The sequence below is a fragment of the Gallinula chloropus genome (genome assembly GCF_964237585.1).
Source record: "Gallinula chloropus genome assembly, chromosome: 3".
NCBI classification, from domain to species: domain Eukaryota; kingdom Metazoa; phylum Chordata; class Aves; order Gruiformes; family Rallidae; genus Gallinula; species Gallinula chloropus.
Genome location: NC_140087.1, coordinates 90,232,106 through 90,244,753, shown reverse-complemented (window position 1 = coordinate 90,244,753; position 12,648 = coordinate 90,232,106). Strand labels below are relative to the sequence as shown.

Here is a 12,648-nt window from a genome sequence, read left to right as displayed (position 1 = left end):
TACATCATCTTAAACAGAAGAAGCTCCAATATGTTGCTAATTTTGTCATATTTGATTAACCTTTTTCCCAAGGTTATCAGCTTTTGTATTAAGATGTTTCCTTCAAGCTCGTCCATTCATAGATATCGATCAAAATGTACTCATGGATACAGCTAAATGGATTGTCCGGCATCAGAAATTAAATGGAGAATTTCATGAACCTGGGAAAGTGTTACACAGTGATCTTCAAGGAGGGACCAATAATTCAGTCACTCTCACAGCTTACATTATGTCATCATTCCTAGGGTTCCCAGATAAACAGGTATTAAAATTGATAAATAGAATCCATAGTTTCTGGGACACTTCATAAATTGTCATCCTACCTGGTAAACTCTTGATAGTTTAAGGACATAGGGAGACATCTAAATAGAGATAAATTTTAACCATGTTTTGTTAAACTTTCCTGTACTTTGGCTTATTTACCTAAGACAATAAAAAATCGTGCGGTTATGCCCTTCAATTTTATGTGCTTTTACAAAATCTAAAGGCAAGAATATTGCTGTGGCTATAGTCCAAGAACTTGTAAAGAAATTTATGGGGGCAACTGTACTTGGAGATGTTAAGTCATCCCAGTGGATTTCATTGAGGTTCATAAAAGGCAGTGCCAGATCAAAAGGTTTGCCTTTGAGGTTTGTGCCTGTGGTCTGAGAGAGATTTTCAGTGTTTCTTGGTTGTTGATTTGTGCTAGTAATATTTCTGTACAAATTCTTCTTTCAAGTGATGGTATTTCAATGTATTTTTTTCACTGTACATTCTTCAATATGACCTTCATTTCCAGCATACTTATGTCATCAAGAGTGCTACAAACTTTCTAGAAGATAAATTAGCAGATGGTATTTCGGATAACTACACTTTGGCACTTGTGACATATGCATTGTCCTGGGCAAAAAGTACGAAAGCAAAGGAAGCACTGAATATACTGAATGAGAGGGCAGAACACCAAGGTATTGTACTCTATCTTACACACTTCTACAGGTGGATTCTCTTGGGCGTCCCTTTGTGTTTACTGAGTTAGACCTTTCAGACAAGTCACTTTTGGGAAGGAGGGACTTAAGTCAATTTTTTGGAAGGCTTGATTCAAGAATGAGCAGCTATGGTGCCTTCTCTAGCCCCGAAGAGGAAGGAGCACCCAACAACAAGGTCACCTTTTCACAAGGGTTTCAGGCTGACAACAAAAGGATCAATGTGATGTTCACTGGAAGTGACTATTGGAGTGACTATTTGGACTCCAGCTTTTTTGTATCTAGAACCATCCATTGCTGAAGAAGTGCTTGAGCTGGTCCTATATGGGGCACATGCATAAACATCAGCAGGATTTTAAAGAACCTTGCTTGTACATAAGCATTAATTAGCATGTTTCCCATTAGCCTTTCCCAGAAGTCCAAAGACTTTGGTCTGTGGATCTGAGGTTATTTTCGATTCCTTTTGCAGGAGAATTTCGTTTCTGGATAACACCTGCTTCTACAATTTCTGACTCCTGGCAACCACGGTCCGTCGATATTGAACTTGCGGCGTACGCTGTGCTCTCACACTTTCATCAGGACAGATTAGCAGAGGGGATCCCTATTATGAAATGGTTAAGTCAGCAAAGAAATCACCTTGGGGGATTTTCATCTACTCAGGTAATACCTTGTCTGAAAGAGCTTTGTTATACTTTCTAAATGTGCATTGGGTATTAAAAAAAAAAAAGAGAAAAGGACCGTTTCTTTTTTACATAACAATTACTGGATGTTATTTTGCTGTAACGGCCTCGGTTATGTGCAGGCTTGCATTCTTTGCAATATTGGCATCTGAAACCTGGAATTCTAGCTTTAGAATTTTTGCAAGTATAATAAAAAACACAATGAGAGGGTCACCTTGATTATATAAAATATTGATAACAAATGATCTTAAATTAAGAAGAATAAATGATGCCCACGGAAAAATAATTAATCAGATTTTCCAAGCAAGTGTAATAAATATCTGTGCTTATTTTCTTTCCAAGGAGAGAAACCTCTTTCTATTCTTTCCATATGTGGGCCCTTGAACTCCTGAAAGACTAAGATAAGAAAGGCGGCAAAGTTTTAGAGAAACAGTCTAACCTAGTGCTTCTTGGCAGTTAGTCTTAACTTAATAATGTACTTTGTTCTCATTATTACATAGATTTTTTGATGGGCCATGAAATTTGGAAGATTTACATTGTCTGCAGGAGGTTTCTGTGTTATTGAAACCACATCTTGTAAGCTGTGCTGGCGTCCAGAAAATTTATATAGTACTTTGGATTGCATTAGCTTAAACTAGCTTTTAAATTAACTACAAATGCTGGTCACAGTAAAATGTCACATTTCATCATACTGCTTGGCACCAAACTGTACAGGCTATCCTTCATTATATTCAAATGTTTGTTGTTATTAATCTGAGAGAAATTAGTTATACTAAATAAAATGCAATTTAAGAACCAGCCCGGTTCCCCTGAGGTTCTAGTATTTTTCTAATGTGTTAATTCTTGCTTATTATTTGAAGAGGCTGATTAAAGCACAAAATGACTTGAAACAGCTTTACTTTATTCTCCAGAAACCATTTTTACTTGGAAGTTTGCAAATCCAGCAGAGTACCATTTACCCCTGAGGGTAAAGTTAAGAAATTAATTTCATCATTTTGCTGTTCCATAGTCTAAACTATTTTGATTTCAAAATTACTCCAGTGTCTCTTTAGATGCATATTTTAATTTGTGGAAATGACCCCATATTTTTTGTTAATTTCTAAGATGGCTTAAAAAAAAGTTTGGACTGTTTTCTTCCATGAGTTTATTACATTAGAAACTTAATACGTTGTTAAACAGCGAGGAGGAAAGCAATCAGTTGCACGTGTGACCTTTTGTAAGTTAGGGTACGATAAGTCTGCAATTTGTGTACATGGTACAGTTTACTATGAATTTGCATTCAGTTTATTTTGGTTTGTAATGCTTTTAATGCTTAAGCATAAAATTTACATATCATACACACAGGAGAACGATCCATACAAAAATCAACATATATATGAATACAGATTTAAATGGTAGGGAAGAGTAGCCTGTGTGGCTTTGAGGGGGCAAGAGGGGCCAGTGAGTCTGGGTCAAGACTGTATTCCCTAATCTTTCAGGTTGTGTATTGGGCACAGCATTGCCATGCTGAGCTGTGCACCCCGTGTTTCAGCTGTGTTTCCTGGTGAAAAGCCTTGGGTATGTCTTCCACTTTAGAGCACACCGAGGGGCACATGTATCTTCTCTGTAGGTGCTTCTTTGCCTTCTTGTGTTTTACCAGTTTCTAAGTCATTCAAGTGCAGGGTGAGGAAGAGCTCTGCAGTCACCTTCAGCAATGGCTGATAGCATTTTGAGACTTCTCGAACTCTGTCTCAATTTAGGGCAAGAAGTCTAAATGTGAGAAGGTCTTGGAAAAGGTGCTTCAAGGTATTCCTTTGTTTCCACAACTTAGGTCTAAGGGCAGGCATATTTCTGCTGTCAGATGTTTAAAATCAGGTTCTTCAATAAGGTCTTATAGCTCCATAAGTCTGTAAGACAGGTCAGCAATATAGATGTGATAGGTTGTTGTAGTTTCATTCACTTTAATGTAAAAGAAGTTTTTTATGTTTGTGGTCCCAAGCTGTAGATCTTCAGCAGGAACTGACACATGAGCAGTCTGATGAGTAAGGGCAGAGTCATTCAGATGCTTTGTCACCAATTTCTGCAAAGGAGTAATTGAAGACATTCTTTGAAGGGAGATACTTGCCTCCTCCTGAAAAAGTCCACCACTTACTCCAGACTGTTAAATTCGTTCGCCATTTAGTTGCATCTGTTGTGTCACGCTGTGTTAAGCACTGGAGTTGGAGCTGTAGAGGTTCAGCATACCAGAAACTTTGGCACTACTGCTAATCATCTCACCTTTCTGGGTTTTAAGAAATCAGTGAAGCAGGTCACCTCAGACAGGGAGGTGGCATGGGAGGGAGAGTAGTTTCTGATTGTTAAGGAGTGGTTTCTTCTCATGTAAATAGGCAGCACATGCTGATACCTTAAGGTGTGACATGTTAAGCATGTCACAGTTAATGAGCTTTTGTTACATTAGAATTTAGTTACCAGAAGTGACACAAGAATGAATAAAACACCTCTGTGTGCTGAGCCTGCAAGGCCAATTCCTTCACTGTTGCTGGTTAAAAATGGGTACAAAATTAAGAACAAAAATCCCTGAGAAACTTTAAAGACATATAATTGATGACTGTATTTTTTCCCCAGAAAATAAGGGGTGTTAAAATTATCCTTCACTAAATGGTGCTGAAAGAAGTATTCAAAAACTGCCTCTCATGTTCAACACCTGGAGTGCTAAGCCTGCAGTTGTACATAAACAAATGAGAGTAACAAAGGAGAATGAGAGAGATCAGAATTTGTTTATAAGCACATTCCATAGTGGAAAAATGATTGCACAAAACCTTTTGATAGACTATAAAATGTGGGATGAATCCCCTTTGTTGCTGTGCATCCAGTAAAAACTTATTTCAGCATTGGAAAAATAAGTATTAATAGTTTTTCACACCTATAGCTTTTGCTTCAGTTGTGAAGGTACCGTGAATAACTACTGTGAGGTACTGGATATTTAATCTTTAGTCACTATATACGTCTAGACACTGGAACAGGCTGCCCAGGGAGGCAACTCATGCCATTAGAACCCCAATGGATATATGGAGGTGGCTGCATGAAGACCTCAATTTAATCAACAAAGGGGACAATACAGGGACCGTGAGCTCTCTGAGACATGGCCTACACACAGGTATTTCATGGCACGGGGTTCTGCTGTTTAATACAGATTTTTTTCTCTCAACAGGACACAGTCGTGGCTCTGCAAGCTTTGAGTCTATTTGCAACTCTCACTACTACAAGCAAAACAGAAATGGATGTGACAGTGACAGCACCTTCTTTGAAAGCACCAGAAACATTTTCAATTGATACTCAAAACCGTTTTCTGCTTCAGACCAAGGAGGTACTGTAGAAAGCAAAGAATGCTTTTGTAATGCCTGCTGACTAAAAGTACATTGAAAATACTGTTTTACCCATCTGTCTGTCTTTCAGATTGCTCCTACACAACCAGTGACGGTTACAGTGGCAGCAGAGGGAACAGGATTTGCTGTCTTTCAGGTACGCAGTGCAGTTATTCTTGCTAAAGGTATGGTGTCTATAAAGAATGTATATTTAAGAAGCTTGATAAAACCTGTTAATAAGAATGATCTGAAATGTCTTATGTCAGTACCAAAGCACTTTACTAATTGAAAAATGTGTGAATGGACACAGTCATGTGATTGATGGTTTACATCCAATGGCCTGGCTTTTTAAGTACTTCTGGATGACTGGCAGTTTTGAGGCACTTCAACGGGCCAGAGTCATATCAAAGCCACCCTGTCCTCCAGCAGAAATGCAGTGTCTGTTAGCAAGATGAAGGACTGCGGCAGTACATTGGCAAAGGTCACAGTAGAAAATGTCAATCAGACAGCATTGCCTCATCAGGAACCTGTGGCAAAACTGGGGTAAGGCCCAGATCAGCACAGAACAAGTTATTAGAGTTGTTTTCATTGTAGTGAGGTAGAATGTAACAGTAGTGCAAAAGCTAGAAATAAAAGACTGTTATGGCAAGGTTTCCCAGCAACTTTTACATGGTTCTGAAGTAGTGTGAAAGATGGAGTCAAAGGATCCTGCAAGCTGCCAACAATAGTAGACACTTAGCATCAGCCAGAAGTGTGGGCATGGCAAAGAGTGGAGGGAGGCATAGTGATTCCCTCTCTGCCTGTCTTGTGGAAGACTGTGTTTCAGCAGCATAAATTCGAACATCTTTACTTATAGTTAAACAACTTAAGCTGGAATCAGCACATGCTGTATTTAGAACTAGGAAGCAGTAACTAGCCTTTTTATGCTGTTCAGCTGCTTGCTCTTCCCCTATAGCAGAGATTATGTTTTAAAGAAATTCCATCTCCAAGGTTTTCCCTAACTGTATGAGAAATATGATAAGAGAAAAAAACAGTATTGGAGTCTCTCTTCTGTGCTGTCCTGTCTATGATAGTGACCTAGAATGATACAGGTGAAAGAGAAGACCTTTGAAAAGCTATGGATAATACAGGAATATTAGTCTCTGAGTGTGAAATACTAATTTCATTGGAAGTACACAGATAAACTTAAAATTGCAAAACCAGACAGAGTTTCTACTAGACTCCTTCCAGTCATACTTGGGAAAACTGAATGTAAGGTGCCTTTAATGGTCTTGAAATTTTATCCCAGGTCAGATTCTACTGCAGGTTCTTTCCAACCTGACCCTCACTTCAGTGTTCCTATGCATCTGGGAAACAAAAAAAACGTGGTAATGGTTGGTCACAGCTGCCTATCAGGAGTGAACAGCAGGTAGAGATATGCCTCCTTTTTTCAGCACCAGTCTGCAAAACCCACAGTGCCACATGATGACCTGTGTTTATTAATTTCCAGAAGTGCAAAAGAAATTTACAGCAAAGTTCAAAAGTTTTGGATGATAATTTAGATTATGATCTGCAGGCCACGATAGGAATGAACATCTCAGCAGGACTGTGTTCACACATTCTGTGGTTTCAGATATGTGGAATGTAACAAAATGGGGCTCCAGAATACTTAAGACTACTTAACCTTAGTCAGTGTTGAGAAATACTCCCTCAATAATATACTCAACTAATTTGTCAGGAGAGCTAATCAAAAACTTTTCACCAAATTATTTCTTGCTTCAAGATGGTGATTTGTTGAAAGCATATTTGTTCCAATTACATTTTTGCCAGCACAAAACTTCACATCCAAACCAGCATGTCTGGTGAAGAGTAAGCAGAAGTCATCCCCTCAGAATAGCCAGAAGTGGAGGCTCTTGGTTACAGGGCTCCTTGGGGATGTAGAGCACCATGGTTTAAGTTCCCAGTTTGTTGTATGAACATGCAAATATGCTCCCAAATAACTGGTGTACAGGAACCAATACCAGGTTATCTTCTTCATTTAGGTCACTGTGCTGTTGTCTTTTTTCCTGCAGCTTTGAGTCAGAAATGCCACGACTTGATTCAAAATATTGTACTTAACACACTGGGGTAGATTCTCCAAAACATTGATTTTGCTGTGACAAATCCTTCTGCTTCCTTTGGCACGTCTGGTATTCTAAGAGAAAGAGCACTGATGCCATTTGAATAAGATTGCTCCTTTTCCCAGACACAAGCTAGATCTGGGTCGCATTTAATAAATTAGATAGCATATGACATTGGTATCACATTTCTTCAGCTGGGTTTCATTGTCAGGCCCGCCAAAGTACAGTGGTAAGATTCATTGTTCTGGGATTTGACTTTCTAGCCAAATGTAGCATGTCAAAATAGTAATTCATTTAAATATCACAAAACACAAGATTTGGTCCATTAATGGAAAAGGCTGCTTTCCCAACAGAATGAATTCTTAGGGAAAAAACCCTTTTTTTTTGGTGTGTGTAGTCTTGCTGTCTGTGTGTACAAGTTGGCGGTGCATTCACTCTTGACCCTGCAGGATCTCATAAAATGTACTTATTTTGGATAGTATAATTGCAAAAGCAGAAATTTACTTGTAGTTTTGTGGTCCTGCTGTCAATAAAATCTCCTAGCTCATCCCTTCATTATGTGGGTACATACTACAGTTGTCCTAAGGCTTCAAAGGAAAGGAGAGGATGACTGTGGAGTTAAGGTGTATGAACGATATTCTCTAGAGAAAGGAGGTAAAGAAGTGATCATCCCTAGGTGGCCTGCTGAAAGTCTTGGAAGAAATGCCTCTGTCTGCAACCCTGTGAACTGGGCTTGGCAAATACCTCAGAAATTTCTCATGACCCCTGCCTTCCAGTAAAAAGAAGGAAGCCACTGAAATGCAGGACTAGCAACGAGGAGTGGGTGGGCAGGCTCAAGGAGGATGGGTAAGGGCAAAGTGAATAGGTGGGCAAGAGCCTGATCTCCTGGTCATGTAGTCAGGGAGTGAGGGTAGACCTGAGAATCACCTGTTACTCGCTACTGAAAAGTGCTGACCAGTTTTTCCACTCAGCATATTTTTACTAGACTTTAGCAAGGGACTGGATGTTATTCAGCATAATGGTACTGAAAATGATGCATTGTGAATTGCACACATATTTCTCTGTTACAGTTTGAATGCAGAAGGCATGGGGAAACAATGGAGACAATTTAATGGAATTCATGCCCTCAGTCAAGCATGGTTGTGCTGCTAATTTGTGTGGGTTTTGGCTGGGGTGAAGTTGATTTTTCTTCATAGTAGTTAGTATGGGGCTGTGTTTTGGATTTGTGCTGGAGATGATGTTGGTAACACATGTTTTCATTCCTGCTGAGCAGTGCTTACAGAGAGCCCAGGCCTTTTCTGCTCCCCACCCCACTAAAGTGTAGGCTGGGGGTGCACAAGGATTTGGGAGGGCACACAGCTGGAACAGCTGGCCCCAGCTGACCAAGGGGATATCTCATATTGTATGACATCATGCTCAGCAATAAAACAATGGGTCAGGTTGGCCAGGTAGCTGCTGCTCAGGAACTAGCTGGGCATTGGTGTGGTAGTGGTGAGCAATTGTTTTCATTTGCATCGCTCATCTTTCTTGGGTTTTAGTTCTCTCTCGTTTTTGTTACTATCAATTATTAAACCATTCTTATCTCAACTCACAAGTTTTCTCACTTTTACTCTTCCAGCTTTCTTCTTTCTTCCCTCCATCCTGCTGGGAGGGAAGCGAGTAAGCAGCTGTGTGGTGCTCAGTTGCTTGTGGAGGTTAAACCATGACATAGTTGAAGACCTAAAAGGACAGGAAAAGAGATATTGATTAGGGCATTATAAATAATTAATGTATTTTGAAGTATATCTCAGTTGATTGGGTCATCTACTGTCTCAAGCATCATTTTCATGCAGAAGATTAGTATTTAGTTTTTTGTTCTTGGGCCTCTTACCAGAACTAGCTGTAGTTTGACAAGACTGGACCAGTTCTGCTTTTAGCTTTGGCAGCTGCTTCTTAAAAAGATTAAGAAGAAATGCAGTTGCTTGTTTTGTTGATTTAATGCTAGTTTCTGTATAATGACCTTCTGTCCCCACAATAACAGTGTACGAAGAAGGAGGCTTTAGTTAAACTTTGTGTTGTGAAAAAAGATTTTTCCTTCGTTGTCATGAGGAATTAGGAAAGGAAAGTCAGACTGTAACAGTGATAACTTATTCCATGAAAATACTAGCTGATTGACCTGTTCAGTATGTGGTTTCAGACATCCTGCATTGGCAGTAAATTCTCATTCATTAGCTTTTTCTGGCAAAAGTTAAAACAGGTTTGCTCCTGTGATGACAGATCATTGAGCCACCGCCAGCTTGACTTTACCAAACTTTCTGCCTGCCTTTAACTGGCAGGCTTTCTAGATTGGCTTCATCCTTGGTACTGTCTGTGGAGCAGTTGTACAGGATAAATCTTCAGTGTTGCGCTACGGTTGTCCTGAGCGCCTGTACAGAATTGGCTCTGTACTCATACAGCATGCTAAATTCAGCAGTGCAGGGCAAGGCAATGGAAATCCTGTGTGCAGATTGAAAGAAAGAGCATAACTCTCATATCAAGGAGTGAGAGATGCAGCAGTGAAAGCAAAAATCAGAAATTAAAGACAACTCTGTTTGCACAGACTTGCTAGCCTATAACTGACTTGCTCACCTATAACTGACTTACTAACCTGTAACTTGGACAACCCCTTGTCATACCTTTACATTTGGACCGACAGTTTTCCGTTTGCTGCCAGAAACTGTTGTAAAGGGACTATGATTTTTCCAGAAGTACTCTTCATTCCCCTTTCCTTAGCCAAGCAAAGTGTGTGTTGGGGGTCTCGCAAGGGGAGTTTATTGAGCCATTTTCATATTATTTTTTACCAAAATCAAAGATGTTAACTATTCTTTGACAGTAAACGTTTGCTTAGTTTATTGTATTTAATTTTGTTATTCTAAGGTTTTGGAAGTTGAGCTTTCTCATTCATCACACTGAAGTGCTAAGACAGAAACCCATTCCCTTGTCTTCTGTCAGAGGTGGTGTGTCATTTGTGCCATGGCAAAGGGATACTATGGTTACCATCAATATCACACCATGTGTTCATCAGTTTGAAGCACCTTAGAATGCTTTCTCAAAGTTAAATTTAATTTTTGGTGTCTTTTAATAGGTATAATGAGTACATGAGTATGATAGAGCAGATGTGCTGGGACAGTTGCGATTGTTCATTATCCTGCATGTCATAGTGGCCAGTAGAGAGAAGATGACAAATGAAGGCTAGAACAGAGCAAACATGGAGTGGTATTCCCTCTTGCTCTTCACCAATTTACAACACAGGATCTTCCCAATCTGCAGGTCATGTCCATGTGGTCTTGCTGACTTGGTAGATGTTTTTATTGTATATTTTTTTCCCCATGCAACTTTTAAAATTTTTCTAAAATTTTTACAATCATAGGTTGTGGCAAGTACTTCTATGTACTGTATGAAGAAGCACTACCTCTTTTGCCTCTTGTATCTGCTCCCCTAGTTCTTGTATTTTGAGAGGAGGCGTAAGAAGAACTGTGTTGGGTCAGAGAAAAGCTCAATCTAGCCCAGTGTTGTTTTCCACAATAGCCAGAGGTGGATGCTGGGAGTATAAGATAAATACCTGTAATATATTACTTGACTTTCTTCCACCTCCTACCATGTATTGTTGGAGACCATCAGCTAGAGACACTTTCTGTGGGCTTACAAAAATTCAGTTCCATTAAATTGTCTGTTTTGCCTTTGAACGCTTGTAGAGTTTACTGCCTGCAGCACCCTGTTTTCTATATCATACATGGCTATGGTTAATGGTGGCCACCTACCAAAGACTCCTTTTGGACTCCACTCCTTTTGTGATGAACATTCATTTCCACTGTCTATTCCTGTGTTTTAACAACCTTTTATAATTCGACAGCTTCTTTTGTTCTGGTACTTTTTATCTAGTAATCTTCCAAACTAGCTACATGCCAATGCAATCTACACGTAGTTTAGACTAAACAGAGCTCTGTAATCCACATTTTTCATTTGATTCAGATAGCTAGTGGGTTTATAGCAACAGCCGATTCTCCAACATGTCATATTCACTCACTCGTTCACTAATTTGACTGATTTATTATAGTTTTGAATGTGTTTTCTGGTACAGATACTGAATTTACTTGATATCTAGTTTTCTAGACCCCCAATACTCTTTTAAAAATTGCTGTCACATTTGTCATCCTCCAGTCTGGCACTAAGGCAGCTTTAAAGAAACACTGCAGGTAAGAATTCAGGTGTTTGTTTACTTCATCAAGTTCAGTTCTGTAGGCAATACAGCCTAGTTTTTTGTGGCATAATTTTCTGTCATGGCTGGTAATATCAGAGTACTCATTGGTTACTCAATTCCAGCTCCAGCATTTCTGCTTTGGCTGTTGGCATTGGTAATTTTATAGGGTATTGAAATAGCCAGGCTAGCTCCTAATTATTCAGACCTCTTTTAAGGAGGGCTTCTGGCTATACCACTCTTCTACCAGTGTTTCGAGCATCTTACACATGTCCACATGAGAAGAATAGGAAACTCTTCAATCTGTGCATAATAGATGAGCTATTTTATACTAAGGTTACTCTCCTTCTCTGGGCAGCCTGTCGTACTTCCTTACCTGGCTCACTTAGCAGAACTTGGCCGTTGTTGAGCAGAAAGGGCGAGAGCTCTGTCCTCGAGGCAGGCTGAAGACTGTAGCTTTGTCTTTGCACAGAGGAACCAGATGATGAAACCACTTACTTAACTGCAAGAAAACCATGTTGTTCTGAGCTTGGAGTAACATGTTATTCCTCATCTGTTTTGAGTGTGTGAATGCTGTGACACAAGGACTGAGGACAAGTTCTGTACATATGCTACATATTTGCTCTTGCTCTGCTTACCTATACAGCCTGTCTCTTTTAACCCAGTGGGTATCAGTCTCTGTTCACCTTTATTCTTCCTGTTTCACACTGTCAGGAGGTAGCTGCACACGATAGAAACCAGGAGATAACAATGAGAGAGAAAATTACTTGTTGTCCTAGAGCTCCCTTGTGTTTGCCTCAGTTGTGTCCTGCTAATTGTATTGGTTCTGCTGTATTACACAGCGTTCAGAAAGGATATTTCTTTCAGATAATTCCTGTGACTCTTATGTGCACAACTGGCAGATACAGGCTGTGTATCCCACCTTCTGTGAGCACCCCTCTGGCATTATTCTGTTAGTAACTTGGTGTTTTAACCACACAAATTTGCTTCACATGTGTCACCTAATGTCTCTGCTTGCAATCCACAGCTCAATGTGATTTACAACACAAAACACTCTGACCGGGGACTCAGATCTGTCCAAAACCAAGAAGCCTTTGACTTGAATGTTGATGTAAAGGATGACAAAGACGATAAAAACCATTTGAGCTTGAATGTGTGCACAAGGTAGGTAATTCAATTGGAGCATCTCATACACCTCTTTGTCTCTACAACTTTTAAATTATTTAAAAATCTGTTAAATTATCCATTTGTTTGTATGGATTTACTGAGGTATGGGGTATAGATGTATAACTAAAGAGAATTAAATGC

General features: G+C 39.6%; 1 protein-coding gene across 1 annotated transcript in view; it reads left to right on the top strand.

The window, feature by feature from the left end:
- CD109 (CD109 molecule) overlaps positions 1-12,648 on the top strand; it is a gene marked incomplete at both ends in the record, with an annotated part of 79,007 nt that overhangs the window by 58,965 nt on the left and 7,394 nt on the right. Inside the window, 6 exons of the mRNA XM_084261152.1 lie at positions 73-301; positions 818-983; positions 1,471-1,661; positions 4,872-5,027; positions 5,117-5,182; positions 12,368-12,504. Of these exons, the coding sequence (XP_084117278.1) occupies positions 73-301; positions 818-983; positions 1,471-1,661; positions 4,872-5,027; positions 5,117-5,182; positions 12,368-12,504 (945 nt within the window). The remainder of the gene's footprint in view (positions 1-72; positions 302-817; positions 984-1,470; positions 1,662-4,871; positions 5,028-5,116; positions 5,183-12,367; positions 12,505-12,648) is intronic.